Raw genomic sequence first — 16,982 nt, forward strand, 5'->3', positions numbered from 1 at the left:
AGTAGGGAGGTCACGTGGGGGAGGTACAGCAGCAGCGTCAATAGCTAGATGCCTTGCTGCATAAAACAGGTATCGGGCAAAACACGTGGTGACTCGGTGCAGAAAGATAAAAATTATGATCACAGCATTATGGGCCCACAGAACCTGGAAATGATGCTCCAGCAGAAACAAAGACCTTTGATGGGCTTCTTCGTATTTGTAGACACAGTTGGGAAAAGAGTCTCTGAGAGCTATGAGTCAGCTGTACAGCCTGTAACTGTAGCGGGCAGCAGAAAACAGAATAGAGGGTCAGGAGAGATAGCTGAAGTAGGTTAATGATAGAATGTTCGGGAAACTCAGAGAATACAAGCAAAATAAATGGAGTTGGAGAGAAGACAGGCAGACAAATAAATAATCCTAATCATAAGATGACAAAAGAAATCAAAGATACAGAAAAAATACTGAAATAAAAAAATACCGAATAAGCCAGAATGGAAGAATAAAAACACCTTTACCTATACCGTAGTAAAGATAAAAAAAAAACCTCATTAAACAAGCAAGAAGAGAGTAGACCGAAGTACTTAAAGTTTTAAACAGTGAAAACATCAATCGAAACTATCCTTGAAAGGTGAAAATAAAATAAAAACATTCCCAGACAAAGAAAACTGAGGGCATCTGTTGGCTGTGCCTGCTTTTCACGAAACATGAAAAAAGAGTCAGAAAGGAAGAAAGACAATCAGACAGGCCAGAAACATAATTTGCAAAATGAGAAGAAAAAGCATTAAGAAAGGATTAAATAGCTGTAAAGGAAACCTTTAATTTTTTTCCCTTTATTGACCTAACTATGTATGTAGATGTATAAATGTATATTGATATGAATAGATAGAGAGACTCGATATGTATGCTTGTGGATAAGTAAAATGAGTAAAAGCATGACATAAAGGATCATGGGGGCAATTCAAATTTCTTTACTAAATCAGGAACATTAGATGTGAAGTGATACAGAATTAGTTCAAGGTGAACTCTGATTAGTTATACATTATAAACTGTAGAGAAACTACTAAATTTTTTAAAAGTATAACCGACTTGCTAATCAAAGAAAAACACTGTACTCATAAAATATTAAAATCATAAAAGGAGACCAGACACAGTGACACATGCCTATAAATCCAGCATTCTGGAAAATGAGGCAACAGGATCATAAGCTCCAGGCCACTTGGGCTATCCAACAAGATCCTGTCTCAAGAGACAGACAGACAGACGTGCTAGATAGATGGTTCAGTGGTGATCAGTGCTTATTGATTATGCCCCCAAGTATTCAGAGTAGGTGAGTACCCCTCAACTGTCTGTAGCACCAGTTCCAGGGGGATACAAGACCTCTGGTTTCTACAGATTCCTGCACACACACACACACACACACACACACACACACACACACACACTTTTAAAATCATAAAAGTAAGTCTTTAAAAGTAACAAAATAGAGACCAACCCATAACACTAAATGAAATTGCAAACAGGAACTCAATAGAGATTATTAGCAAAATCCAAAGTTTGTTCTTTGAACAAAGATCAATAAAATCAATTAGCCTCATGAGCTCCCAAAAGTAAACAAATTCACTATTACTATCAGAAATGTAAGAGGTGCCATCACTAACGATCCCATGGACAATGAAAAGATAACAAAGGTAGACTGTGACAAGCCATTAAGAGACACAATCTCTAGCTGCTCTATACATAATAGCCAGAACATGGAAACAGCCTAAGTGTCCCTCAGTAGAAGAATGGACTAAGAAACTGTGGTATATTTACACAATGGAATACTACTTGGCTATTAAAAACGAGGAATTCCCGAAATTTGTGGACAAATGGATTGATCTAGAAATTATCATAATGAGTGAGTTCACCCAGAAGCAAAAAGAGACAAACGGTATATACTCACTTATATCAAAACACTAGTCCAAGGGATACGTACCATGAAAATCTTTACTTACCAAGAAAGTGGGTCAGAGGAGAGGATATCCAATTGAGACTTTAGGCAAGAGTAGCATGGAAGAAAGAGGAAATAGTAGGACCCACAGGGTCCTGGAAACCTACAAGAAGAACTTTATGACAGGCAGATCTGGATCCTGGGGTCCTCCTCAAACTAAGGCACCAGCCAAGGAGAATATAGGCAGTAAGCTTCGAACCCCTACCAAGACCTAGCCGACGAACATGACACTCTCCACAGTTGAGTGGAGAGTGAGATCTGACTCTCACATGAACTCTGGTGCCCCTTTTCTGACCATGTCCCCCGAATGGGGAGACCTGGTGACACTCAGAGGAAGGATAGCTAGTTAGTTACCAAGAAGAGACTTGATATTCTGAGAGCATATATAGGGGGAGGAGGTCTCCCTCAGTCACAGACATAGGGGAGGGGAGAAGGGGAGAAATGGGAGGGAGGGAAGAATGGGAGGAAACAGGGGAAGGGCTAACAATCGAGATGTAATATGAATAAATTAATAAAAAAAAAAAAGAGACACAATCTCCCATAACTCACAGAAGTAGAAAACAGTCATTCTGAATAGAATTGCATTTACTCAAAAAGATAGAGTTAATAATAACTTTCCAAAATAGGACCAGTCTAAGACAAGTTCACCAGAGAATTCTACAAAAGTATACCAATTCTCTATTTATGCCAATATCTTTCAGAAGATAAAAGTGGGTGGAATATTTCCAAACTTAATTCAAAGCTATTCAAAGATATTACAAAAAGACAGGTACAGTAAAATATCTCTCATGAACCTGAATGCTATAATCCTCAATAAAATATAAGTACATCAAGTACAGTATTGTATAAAAATATTACATACTTTGACTGAGTGGGACTTATCTTAAATATGCAAATCTGAGTCCGTATTGTAAAAATCAATTGTATAAATCAGAAACAGATAAGGAAAGATGACTAACACAACCTTATTAAGAGGTGAGGACAAAAGTAGTTGATGAAGTTAAACGCCCGGTCATCTGGGAGTAAAGGGAACCTCCTCTACGTGGTCAGTGTCCTAAAAGGGAGATGTTCTCACTAAGACCAAGAGCGAGCCATGCAGTGCCTGCTCAGCACACTTTCAGTGTCACATGGAAGTCCTAGTGATGCAATAAGACAAGATGAAGGAATAATAGGCATACTGACTGGACATGGACTTAGTCTATCCTTGCTCATAGATGACATGATTTATATTTGTAGAGAATGTAAGAAAAAAATAACAACAACCCTGCTGGAACCCACAAAAGCAGGCATTACAACAGGGATGTCACTATAGGGTTTAGGGACAAAATTCAATTTCTATATACCAACAACACACTAGTGAAATTTTAAGCTAAAAACACAGTGCTACTAAAGTCTTAGCACTTCCAGAAATAAAACCACTGTGCATAAATTTTATAAAACATGCTTTGTGTATACACACACACACACACACACACACACACACACACACACACCATATGAGGGAATATACTAGGCTCTGATGAAAGAAATCCAAGAGTTAGATAAATAAGTGAGAATGTCCCGTGATTATGGATGTGAAGGTTCAGTATTGTGAAGGCACCAATTCTTCCTAGTTTGATGCAGAGTCACCGTAATTCCAACTGGAAGCCCACAAACACCTTTTATAGATACTTGCAAAATTGATTCTCTAGCTTATACATGAGAGAGAAAACAACAAAATAGCCAATAAAATAATGAGGGAGAAGAACAAAATGAAGGATTAATGTCATCTAGCTCCAAGAGGTACAGTAATCAAGATAGCATGAAGCTCACAACTCTAAGTCTGGCACTAGAGGATCTAGTGCCCTCTTCTGGCTTCCACAAGCACTGCATGCATGTGGTGCGCACACACTCAAGCAAAGGGCCCACATGCATAAAATAAAAAAATAATTAATTAAAAAAAAGAAAGCTACAGGCCAATAGACATGTGCCAACAATCACAATATATCTCGTTTTTTAAAAGAAACACTGGTGGAAAAATTAGCACACGGGAGAGGCCATAAGTCACATGCCATCAGGTAAAGGCAAAATAAAGTGATAATGAAGCCCGACTATGCATTTTTAGAGTGTCTAAATGCATAGCAGTGACAATGTGGAATGCTAGCAAGGATGTGGGACAACAGATACCCCCACTCACTGCCAGTAGGAGTACAAGGTGATACGGCCACTTTGGAAGATGGGTTGGCTATTTTTTCTAAAAATAAATCTTGTCTTAACATACAGCCATATAACCCACAGTGTTTCTTCACATTCAATCAAATGTGTCTAAAACCCGCATGTGGGTGTCCACGGTACCTTAACTAATAATTGCCACCAAGATACCCTGTAGCGGCTGCCTAAGTAAACTGAGGCACATGCAGATGGGTCTGTGGATCATTATTTAGTGCTCAGATGTGTTGCGTTATCCAATGACGAAAAGATGTGGAGGAAATCCGAGTGTGCATTGCTCCCTCAAGGAAGGGGATTCGAAAGGTTGCATCCCATGGGAGCTCAGCGGCGTGACATTCTGGCAAAGGCTGAAGTTGGAGACATGAGAGGCTTGCTGGCAGGTGCTGTGGAGGTATGAGGGATTGGGGGAGAGGGGACATATGGGACTGTAGAGGTAGTGAAATTCTCTGCATGGTTTTGAACAGTTGCCCTTGTCATTAAGCATGTGACCAAGCCCACAGAATTCAACAACAAGGATGAAGCCAGGTGTGAGCTATGGCTTCTGAGAATGACGGCCAGCATATGTTAGGACAAGTGTACTGCCTGCTAACATTGATAGCAGGTGTGTGTGTGTTTGTGTGTGTGTGTGTGTGTGTGTCTGTGGGGGGCTACAACTATGTGCACCCACGCACTCACATGCAGAGGCTAGAACAGGACGTCAAGTGTTTTCCTCTATTCCTCTGTCTTGATGCCTGAGATAAAGTCTGACACTGAATTGGAAGCTCAACATTTCTGGCTAGATAGTCAGCAAGCTCCTCGGAGCCTCCTGTCTCTGTCTCTGCCTCTGCCACCCCATGCTGGATTACAGGCTTGTGCAGCCATGCCTGGCCTTTTACACGGGCGTTGGAGAGTTGAACTGAGGTCCTCTTGCTTGCAGAGTAAACACTCACCGACTGAGCCACCTCCTCAGCCCCTAAACTGCTTTTTAAAAAATTAGTCTTTACAAAGAAAAAGAGAGAGCATCATTGGAAGGTAGCCTTCTCTTGGGGATCTGAAAGGACTAAGTGAAGAGGCCACTAGACCACCTGAGCTAAAGGACGTCTCAGGAGGAAGCCTCTCATCTGCCCTTCAGCTTGGAATGGCAATATCCAGACATTCTCATCTCTTCCTGGGGCATTAGAACAGAAGTGGTTTTCTGCTCTGCATCCTCCCATTCACTTTCTTAATTGATCTCATCACCATGGCAACGAGGCAAGGTCCATGTTCTCATGGGTCTGGATGGGCATCCTCCTTGGTTACTTCAGAATTGTACATGTTGTGTCTGCCTGTGACCCTGAAGGAACTGCTACCCTCCCCCCACCACCACCACCACCGCCAAAGAGGGACTGTGTGTTGGTTTAACCCTTGCTGCGCCGTCTCAAGACTGAGTGACATTCTGGTTGCTTCATGGTGTTTACATGGCTGGGCAACGTGTAGCCAACTGCTTTACTTAGAGAAGAACCATTGGGTAGCTCTTGCTAAGGGCATACCCACATCTGCTCTCCTTTTCTTCCTTAGCAACAAAATCGGGATTTTATTCAAGGGCACAATGTGTCAGCCAAGAGCCCCCCTTGTGGGCAGATATGGTCAACAAGAGTGAAGTGGACAGAATGTGTGTGTCAGTTGAGAAAACTCTGCTCAGGAGTGTGCTTCTTTATCTCCACTGAATGACTTCTGGTTGGAGCTTAGTGGACAGTGTGGACCATTAAATCACAGAAAGCAGAAGTATCATGTCCCATGAAATCACAGTGGATGCCACATGGTGAACATTGTTGAGATGAAGGCAGAAGGCCCAGTTTTCTACTGAGCTGCTGCTGGGCCCTTCTCACCCATTTGGACACCTGTTTCTAGAATCAGATGATGTACCCTGCCCTCCCCCCACCTACCACCCGCCCCCCAGTGTCCTTTCATGACTTTCCTACCCCAAGTCCAGAGTACCGAGATTACAGTAATGGGCTGCCAGAATGCTTTTAATTGTAGGAGAAATAAAGCCCCATCTGGTTTAAGCCAAACACAAGTTTCTAACTGGAAGATCTACCTCAGCCTTACACATGACTCACTTCCAGGTTAGCCCCATTTGTAGCGCTCAGGCCAAGAAGATACGCATAGCCCCTAGTCTGACCTACACCCTCCTCTTCCCATATCCATCTCTGCCCATTGCGTGGCTATTCAAGGTAAGCATGCTGCCACCTAGCCAGCCTTCGGGCCTGGCATGCATGGAGACCTGAAGGACACTGGGCTCTGGAATGGCCCTCTGGCCACCTGAACAGGGACTTCTAAGTCCCTGGGAACTCAAGGATGCTGTAGAAGCCCCCAGGAGGTCCTTGTGGCCCTGTAATCTGCTCAGCCTCCAAGAAGAACACTTCTTTCAGGCACAAGTCCTACCTTCCAGGGTCCAGACAGTCTCACTCTGCTACCTGACTTTGTCGCTCTCAACTGAGCTGCAATGCGAACCACAACACAGTTGAGTTAACTCCTTGCATTAGCAGGACAAAGGAAGCTCTCTGGCGCACTTTGCTTTGGTAGGCTGTGTTGGTTAACACAGAGATGGTTAAGCAGAGGTCTGGCTGCCGCCTAACCGCACACTCTGTGTTGAGGCATGTTCTTCGGGTGCTCTGCCTCAGCCACACCCTGGGAAAATCTCCAGCAGGATCTTAGCTGGAGCCACATGTTTGCATGAACTTCACACCCTGGAAGGGCAGTAAGGCGGGTGCAGAGACAAGCATTCCCAGATGTGGAACAGAGACTGTTGCCCCACCCCAGCCCCGGAGAACAGGACAAGAGCGCGATAAGGGGTGTCCTTCTAGAAAGGTCAGGGACTACGCGCTCCCAACGCACATTCCTCCAACAGCCAGGAAGCCTGCCACTCGGCCCGGAAGAACAAGGACCTAGAGCTGGTGCGACAGGCCCACGTCCTGCCCTGTAGCTCACCCCCAACCGGCAAGGACTTCGGCTCCTACACAGGACCTATCTGGCCCACACAGCCTTCTTGGCATGACCGGGAGAACCAGTTCCATGAACGTGGGGAAACCCAAACTTCAGTCAGTCATGTGGTGCATCTTAGATGTTCATTTAGTTCAGCGACTCTGTGTTCTCTCTGCTGCTTAGTCACCAGGGGACAAGAAGGCTTGCCCCACAGTGCTTTTGTATCTTTGAAGTAGTTGAGCATGAGTGAAAGAAGCCCGAGCAAATAATCAGAGCCGCAGGGACTTCAAGCCCCAGCTTGCTACTCACACCTATTTTTTTACTTTCCTCATGGTCTATGCTGTGTCTAAATATTCCATGATGGTGCTTTTGACATCTTACAAACCTTTCTGCCTTGCGTATCTTTATCCTGACCACTTCCTTGTTGTTCAGATCTTGCCTCAAAACCCAGTTCCTTCCACGAGGCCTTCAATTACCCCTGCCCCTCACCTCCGCCATGAGAATTAGGAGCTGACCCTCTGTCCTCCCTCCCGGGCCTTGTATTACAGCATCTCTCTTAGGTTTCCTGCCCCTCTGCACATCTGGGAAGATGGCGGGGGGGGGGGGGGGGGGGCGGTGTGTAATCTTTAGGGCCACCCGCACAGCACTGGTTTCCAGCAGAAACTCAAGAAGCCCTGTGGACAGGCGATATGGGTGGGTGGTGTCTGATAGCTGGGCCCCTCTGGTGGCCGCTGGCCGCTGATGAAAGAGACATTTCCGGATAACTACCCGGGGACTGTGCCAAAATAGCCTTTCTTTTCCAGTCTATATTTAGAAACACCCTTGGGGCATGTGTGCTGTCAGAACACACAAAAGGAATCAGACTCCAGTGTTTTAAGGGAAAAGGTGGTGAAGTCTCCCGTCTTGTTATGGTCTAAGAAACAGAGACGATCATTATATTGCTCCGTTCTCACTAATACACTAGAAGAGCCTTTGCCTTTTCATCCAGGCTCTTGACATCAATCTGAGGACTGATTGTCTCAAATCATTACTAACCATATGGCGGCACCCTTTAAGTCACAGAATCGGAAGTGGCATACAAACATATCTAACCACTGCGTTGGTTAAATAAACTATGACACACTCGACTGCAGGATTTGCCCAAAGGCTTTGACAGTGGTGCCTATAATATAATCTGAAGTTAAAGGCAAGGCATAAAATCACATATGCAATGTGACTGCCATCACACCAAATACATCAAATATATGCCTGAACACAGAGACAGCAGAACACTAACAGCAGGCGTGTTTATGTGTTAGCACTATGCTTCCTCTAACCATCTCTCTCCCTCTCCTCTCTTCCCTCCTCCCTTTTCTTTCTGGGCAGTTTTGCAATCTCAGGATGGAATCTGTGGCCACACGCATGCTGGGTAGATATGTCCCATTAAGCTATATCTCCAGCCCCATGACTTCTAATATTTACTTCCATGGTAAAAACCACAAAATCAGAAAATCGCTTCATTGCTAATTGAGAACACTGTGTTGTTTTCACGCTTTGCGACTTTTGGCTCGCGGTACTGAGTATGTTTGCCTGAACAAGCAAAGACCTTAAAAGCAACAGAAGCAGAGAGGAAAACCCAGCTCTGCATCCAGGCCAGCAGCTGCCTGTGAAATGACACCATGCCTGATGCACAGGGGCCATTTCTCATACTTCTACTTGCAACGCATACTTGCGGTTCCGTACACAACTGTGCAGGGAAGTATTACCGTTACCCTATTGTGCGATGAACGGAGACACTGCTCAGGTCAGTTTTCTCTAAGTCCGGCCACTTTCCCACTTCTCTGCTCAGGAGTGCATTCTGTGCCACACTTCCTTTCATGCAAGGATTCTTGGGTTGGCCGAAGGCACGGCATCTGTTCCCAGTATCAGCCTGAACAGATCCTGTACTGAAAGGTCCCCAGCTGACGCCAGCCTGTCTGAGATAGTCTTGAACCCCTATTGACTCTCTCATGTTATTGCAGAGAAAGCCCTGAGCAAGGCATGTCACCAAAGTTGTCCTCGCCACACATAAAGGCATTACATCAGGAACGACAAGCCTGTTTATAAATGCTCTTGGAGTGGCCAACATTGCAGACCCAGACTAACACAAGCACCGTGCAGGGCAGCATGCTGGCTAGAAGATGGAGGGCGCCTTCTTCATGCTGATCCCATTATAGGCAACCTTTCTTCGTGTGCTTATTGAAAGCAGTTTCACCTTGCAAGTGGCGGTCAACTAAACACACTTGGCTGACACATGGGATCTGTGAGGGACCCTGACATGTGGCCCTGTCTTCTCTACACAGCAACCTACTGGTGCCACGTTTCCATGGGTCAGAGGGAGGGCTATGAGAGAACTTAGCAGGACACCTGGAGAGAATCAGCTGTGTTGGAATCCAGTGTGTCGCTCTCTGAGGTTTGGCCCCTCCCTCTGCTACCTCAGGAAAGCTCAGGCAGAAGGGAAGGGAAACAGACAAATTCTGTCAAGTCAGCCATGCAAGACCAGTGATGCAGGGATTAATGGAAACCCATTACATATGAAACTTGAAATTCAAAACAAATGTGCCCCATAGATAGGACTTAATTAATGAACAGACAAATTCTCAGGATAAGGCCCTGTGGGGGCGGGGAGGGGGAATGACTGTTATAGCAGTAATTGCTGCAGTGCTCTGCTTTGCCTCCTCCAAAGGTCCCTCTGAAAGCTATTTACTCACTTTCTCTGGAACTGGACCACAGGGTCAGCAAGCAGATCAAGCTTCTTGTCCATCTCAATGACATCTGGATGCCTGCAAACTAGCAGCCACCCAATGTGGGAGAAGCAGCAGCCTTGGCGGGCATTGTGGGGGTCCGCATCTGTCTTTGAGTACTTGTGGTGGGCTCGATGGTCCCTGGCCCACTCGAAGATGTTGTTCTGCAGAGAGAAAACAGAGCCCGAGTGGAGTGTCACCATGCAGGATGTCTTTCTGGAAAGTTCCAGCCTCTCCACCAAGTTTCCACTGCTCACTTCTGCTCTGTTCACGCCGTCCCCATGTAGTCCCTGCACCTCATATCCATTGTTTTCAACAAAATTGCAATTGTTCTAGTTTACCAATAAAGACTTGGAGCCAGATGTTGGGGTGAGAGCCTGCTAGCTCAGAGAGGCAGAGAAAACACCCAGCTGACCTTCCTCCTCAGCCAATGTCCCAAAAGAAAGGAGTTCTCCTTCCCTGTGCTGTATAACAAAACCACAAAAAGAAAACCAAACCCAATGTTCTGCCCTTTTGCTTCTATATTCATTCCCTGTCAACTGGTTGTTTGTTCTGCCTTTGACTTATAGTTGACTCTGTTTAATCCTGTTCACAGTATTCAAGCAGAAAACCCTTGGATTAAAGGTGTGTTCTATAGAAACAGGTTTTCCCCTAAACAACACAATCTTGCCATTCATAGTGTGATCAAATGTCCCGCAACACACATCCAACTCCTAAACATGGTCTGGGATAGTTTTTCATCAGATTCAGAGATCTGCACTCAGCAGGATGCAAGCTTGTGTCTGGGGTCTACCACTGAGGAAGCCTGGATGTTTAGGTGAACTAGAAAGAGACCTGAAATACAAAGTTCTGGTGAGATTCTCAAGTCCAAAGGGGCTGTTTACAAAGAGAGATCTGGATGCGGATGAAGACTTGATTGTCTGGAGAATGGTGACCTCAAGTACAAAGGCATGGCAACTCTCCTCCTGGACTTTTTCCCTGCCTTCCTGACACTGATGATCTCCATACAGTCCCATTTAGAGAGCACAGGAAGTAAAAAAAAAAAAAAAAAAAAAAAAAAACCAACAACAACAAAAAACAAGCTGCATCTCCAAGTCTCTAAAAAAGTCTCTACCTATATATAAGTTGAGGCACAAATGACTTTGTTTAAGGGCTGGTCCAACTGAGTGTAACAGCAGGTGAGGGATGTGACTTTGGCTCATGTGAGGAATCTGGTGTGTCAGGAGATATCCATCAGGTGACTCCCCTTTGCTATACCTAAGCAGCAGGGCACACCATGGCAATACCCTATTGAGCCTTTTGTCACGGGAGACAACAGGAGGGGTCCTGGGGTCCTGAATGGGGTGAAGTAAGAATGGGGGCACTGGGCTGTTATAACTGTTAAGACTATCTGTAGCCACAGACATAAGAGCTACTGCATGTTTGGGCCTTTTGTTTTGTGTTGGATGGTTTTTCATGTAACACTTTCAAACATTTGGAAGGCTGACAAGGTTGGGCGGTCATGGTTTGGAAAGTTAATCTGAAATTTAGAATGTAAAGGCTACACAAAACTGTCCTCTTTCTGATGGCTTTGAACCATGGTAATTCAGGACTTGGTGTGCGACTTGGATTCTTCCATCATTGATAGTGGCTTCTTCTTGTTGATGAGAAAGGCCTTCCGGAACTCTTCTACTCTTTACTGGCCTACCCAAAGGAGGCTCTAGGCGTTTGGAGTTACTTGGCTCACCCAATACTGCTAGGAGCACTCAACCGTGTTCACCCAATAGTATCACTACAAAAAAACAAAAAACGTTAAGTCTGGGCCTACAGAGATGACTCGGTGATTAAAAGCATTTACTGGTCTTCCAGAGGCACCCACATCAAGTTTCTCACAGCTCTAACTCCAGGGAATCCAATGCCTACTGTAGCCAAAGGAATAGCTTCTTCTTTTTGTCTTAGTTTGTCTTAGACCTAGCTGAACATGGCCTAAGAAGGAAGGAGAACGCTGTGCTGTTTGTCGACAGCTGCAAAAGTTAAGGCTTAGACACTATTTACCCCAGGTCATCTAGCAGTGAAAACAGTGATAGAACAAACATGGCGCTTCTTCAGCCCCAGGCTCCCACTCCTAAGATATGCCCTTTATTTACTCACCGAGAGTCATTTACAGAGAACGCATGCTCTTTTTAAAAGATTGTAACAGGTCTTTAATGCATGCAAATCTTAAGGAAACCTAAGTGGGGCATTCCAAAGGGCTAGAACTTTCTTCTCCCCCCAGTTAAGCATAATACAAAAAGCAACACGAAACAAAACAAAGGCGTGATGCTGCCGGGTTGGAACAAAGGCATTCACTTTAATTCCTCTTACTGGATGGCTTCCTTGCCTGGCTTTTGCCAGTAACAATGGAATGAAGGAAGGGTTTGGGCCCCACTCCAAATACGCACATAACTGGGCCAAAAATACTTCAAGGTGTATCTTTGTTCCTGCTGTGTTTATAACTGTCAAGCTGGAACCAGCGAGAAAGTGATTCAAAGAACAAACTGTGAGCCAACAATAGAACAGAGAAAAGAACTCAAGCGTCACGCGTTCGACCCAAAGGCCCCTCTTCCCACCTTGCCTTCATTTCACTCTGATCTGGCGACAACAGGAAGTAGCTCACGAAGAAAAGCGCCTACCCAGTGAACAGCATCTGTGACTGGTGACAAGGCGACTGGGTACAGGCGCATCCATTAGCCTTAGAGGCAGGCTGAAGGGGAAGCTGGGGGAGAGAAAGAAAAACTTCAGAAGGTGGAGACGGTGGAGCTAGAAGCCAGAGTCCTGCAGTACCCTCAGGAACTTCCTTCCGACTGATGGCTATAATGTGCTCAGTGCTCTAGTCTAAAACTACAGACGCCACCATCATGTCGTGTCACAGGATAGCATAGGGCAGACAGGGCAGAGAGGCACAGAGTTGGCCACTTCCCACTGATGCCCTGGCTCTCGCGTATGGGTGTTCCCTCTGTGCCTGTTCCCGGATGTACACCCTGAAAGGGACATAATACTGAATCAGTCAGTGGCCGTGCTGAAAGCCTAAATTCGTATACATTCTTAAATGACCACTAAATCATTAAAATTGCAATTTGGAGTTTATATTGAACTGTAGGTTCTGATGGACCAGTCCTAATGTGAAACCCTGTTCACACTCTGAGTAGCACCTCCACCCACTGATCGCTCCTGAGAAAGTATTGGAGTGCTGAAAGAGTGACATTGCTCCTAAGACACCAAGGAATAATTGTGGCAAAGGCAGGTGGGTGAGTGGGACAGAAATAGGAACTGAGGAAACCAAGAAGATACAGTGATTGCGAAAGAATGAGACACCTAAAAGATTTTTAAAGTTGCCTAAACCCCGACGGAAAAACAGAGCCTTTTGAGCTAACACCGGGCGATCTTGGTATCAGCCTATCTGAGGTCCACAAAATTCTTTGAAGAAACAGACTTAAAAGAGATTCAAGCTCACAACTACAACCAGAGATATCGTTATCTGATAGCAACTGACCCACCACCTCCCCCCACTCCCCCCATCCCCCCAACTCCCATCCCCCCACTCCCCTGCCAGATGGGATTACACACTTCCCTGAGCAAATGGCAGGAAAAGAGAACTAAAGAAGTTAAACCTTTTGGAGGTTAGACCCCCCCTTATGTTAAGTAGGATCCCTCCCTCGATGCCCCACCCAGCCACCCCATCCCCACTCCCCATCCCCCTCACCCACCTCTACCTCCACCCCCTCACCCCCCACCCCCACTCCTCATACCCCCCCAACCCCCACCCCCCCACCCCCGCCTGCTTGGGAGGCACTGGGAGGGAAGTATAAAAAGCCAGTCATGTCAAGCCTGGGATGTGCTTCCTGAGACCTTTGATTTGGGGATCCGGCACAGCCCAGCCCAGGGATGAATTAAAGATTCCTCTTGTATTTATAGCGAGTCTTTCTAGTTCTTTTTGGGATCAACCTGGGAGTAGCAATAGTGGCAGGTTTTCCTAACGAAGAAGCCATGTTGCTGTCCTATCCCCTTCATGGCCAATAGAAGTGCAACGTAATATAATGCAAACCACATATGTTCTTTAAAATTCCCTGGTGGGCACATTAAAATTGTGAAAAGAAGTAAGTAATATCAATGTTAGTAGCTTGCTGCACTTAATATAACATACCCTAAATATTAGCGTTTCAATTACGAGTGTAAAAATTACTAAGAGGACTCGGGGGATGGCTCGGTGGTGAACTCAGTGCTTCTATAGAAGCACGAAATCTGAAGTTCAGATCTCCAGAGCACATGGTAAAATGCTGAGTGTTGTAGCACAGGCCTAAAACCCCAGCGCTAAGGGGCCAGAGACAGGCAGATCCCTGGACAGCACTGACCAGCCAGTCTGAGTGCTAAGCTGCAAGTTCAGTGAGAGGCCCTGTCTCACAGAATAAGATGGAGGGAGAAGAGGAAGTCACCTAATGTTTATCATTCACCTCCACACACATATGCATGCTTACCGGTACCTATACACACACACACACACACACACACACACACACACACACACACACACACAGAGAGAGAGAGAGAGAGAGAGAGAGAGAGAGAGAGAGAGACCAAGAGACAGAGAGACTGAGACAAAGACAGAGAGACAGAGACTAAGAGAGAATGAGGGACTTGTCTTGTTTCTTATATGTCCAGTCTTAGAAATTTGATATGCATTTTTCTCCCATAGCGTCTTTCCACTCAGACTGGCCACATCTCAGTGCTTGGCTATGGTGTTTTATCACAATAGACAAGTAACTAAAACACACTGAGACCAGTTTGTGCTACTCGGTCTTGGATGTGTTGCTGTCCACTAACCAGGGGCTACACAGTCTTAGAGAAAACTGCCAGGTTTCCTCTCCCAGCAGCTACCAATTTCCAGGAGCTCCTCAGTTAGGGGTAGGAGTTCATGCCCTGCCCCCATGATTTTGGTCTGACATGGGCTTGCCCAGTCTTATAGATGGTATCACAACCACTGTGAGCTCAACTGTGCAGCTCCCCTGCGATGCCCACAAGACACTGTTTCCTTGTAGCAGTCACTGTCTCTGGCTCTTAGAGTGTTTCTGTCCCCTCTTCAGCAATCCCTGAGGCCCCTTGGATGAGAGAGTACAATGTACATGCTCCACTTAAGGCCTAGCATTCTTCAATCATTTCTTACCCATGCTCTGGCTAGGTGCTGGTTCTCCATGTTATCATCTTCCGCAAATAGAGGATCTCTGGTAGGGTTGAGAGTTGAATCGATGCTCTGTCAGATATACAGATCTTTCTTTTATAATATTGGGAAATGTGTTGTTTTGGGGAAAAGTTCCTGGGTGGCTGAACTGAACTGTCCCAGCTTAAAGCACTTTTCTCTGACACGCAAGGCCCTGGGTTCTGTGCCCAGGACTACAAAGGGGGAGGGGGAGAGCCTCAATAAGAATTTTCAAAGAAGTTATGATGGACATTGCTAGGGTACTTGGAGAAATTTGAATATGGTCCATACAGCCATGTAATAATTAAATTTCCTAGTTTGATTGTTGCCTTATGCTATGTAGGGGACACACCTGTACTTACATATGAACTGTTGAGAAATAAAAGTGGCAAGCTTTTAACTAACTTTCAGATGGCTTAGAAAAAAGTATTTTTATGCATAACACACACACATACACACACACACACACACACACACACACACACACACACACACACCCCACACACACCAAGCATTCTAGGTGCAACCGAAGGTTAAAAGCTGGTGATGACCATGGGTAACACTTAAAGAGGGGTTCAATATATCTTCCTTGAAACCTTTCTGAGCTTAAAGTTTTTTTTTTTTAAATTAAAACAAAATTAAGAAAGAGAAACACAGGAAAGACCAGTCCCAGCTCAGTGTTGGGCCCTCTCCTGTGCAACTCACATGAAACACTGAGAGTCATCCAGCAATGCCCACAGTTAACATCTTCCGGCTCTCCCCCCTGTGTGTTTCCATGGCACTAATGACCAGCAGGTCAGCGGGTGTGCGGGAACACTCAGAACAGCCCTTGGCCATAGCCTGCGTGACTGTACATCCTATCATGGATAACACCCTTCAGCAAGGTCCCCAGTGAACAAAGCTGGCCGGCCACCTAGAGATTCTTCTTCCTCAGCCAGAGGGGACTTGAGCAAAGGCAATGCATCTCAAAAGCTGAACAGAGACCAGCCCTGAAGCAGCCTGTCTGGCTGAAACTACTTTTCTCCTAATTTATTTCATGATCAAAACAAATTTCTGCCAGGTGTGCAGCACGGTCCTGCAGGTTAAGGTGGGATTACCATTTATTTGCTCAAGGCCAAGCTGGGCTTCAGTGACACCCTGCCTCAAAAGAAAACAAACTACATGTTTCAGAGTCCTATCGTTTGTTAGGCAGCAGGAGTTACGAGGCCATGTCACTTCCACTGGTGACAAGAGGAAGCCTGGCTGCACACAGCTCTGTGCTTGGCTCTCTCCCAGAGATGAAAACAGATCTGTGCTTGCGGGTTCCCCTGGCACCCCTGGAAACAGATGTTTGCTCCTGAGCAGCCACAGTGTGGCTGTTATGCTCTCTAATTCAATTTTCTGGTTGCTTAAAAGTCCAAAAGAACTTTCCAGGTGGGCTCAACCCCCAGCCAAAGGGAATTCCACTTTTATTCATGGTTTGTTGTCTGTGCTTCCAGTAAGTAGCAAAAAGGGAACAGACCCAGCATGTCAAAACATCTGCTGAGACAGGCAAGTTAGGGAGAGGAAAGGGTTTGTGGATACGAGTGTGTCTGCACTCTGAGGATAAAGGTGTCTTCTGTCAAGAAGTCAAGTAGGAAAAGGCATGCCACTCACTCCTGGGAGCTGTAGATCACTGGAAATCAACCATCGCAGGAGTCGGAATGTAATCCCATCCAGTTCTCGCGCCTGCCTGCCGGCGCTGTGCCCATTAGACGGTGAAGAACTTTCAATGCTTTCCCAGGCTGCTGATACTGGGTCAGCACTCATTCACTCACAGATGTAAAGACCAGTTCGGAACATCACCAGCAGGGCCTGGCACATGTGTCCACCATCTGGCAGGTGGCTCTGAGAGGCTGGCCGCCTCCTG

At 45.7% G+C, this 16,982-nt stretch overlaps 1 protein-coding gene across 1 annotated transcript in view; it reads right to left on the reverse strand.

Annotated features, from left to right (window-relative positions):
• Scd5 (stearoyl-CoA desaturase 5) overlaps nt 1-16,982 on the reverse strand; it is a 100,049-nt gene that overhangs the window by 23,964 nt on the left and 59,103 nt on the right. The window contains 1 exon segment of the mRNA XM_051170184.1: nt 9,850-10,046. Coding sequence (XP_051026141.1) covers nt 9,850-10,046 — 197 coding nt within the window.

This window comes from Acomys russatus, chromosome 28, assembly GCF_903995435.1.
Source record: "Acomys russatus chromosome 28, mAcoRus1.1, whole genome shotgun sequence".
Taxonomy (NCBI): domain Eukaryota; kingdom Metazoa; phylum Chordata; class Mammalia; order Rodentia; family Muridae; genus Acomys; species Acomys russatus.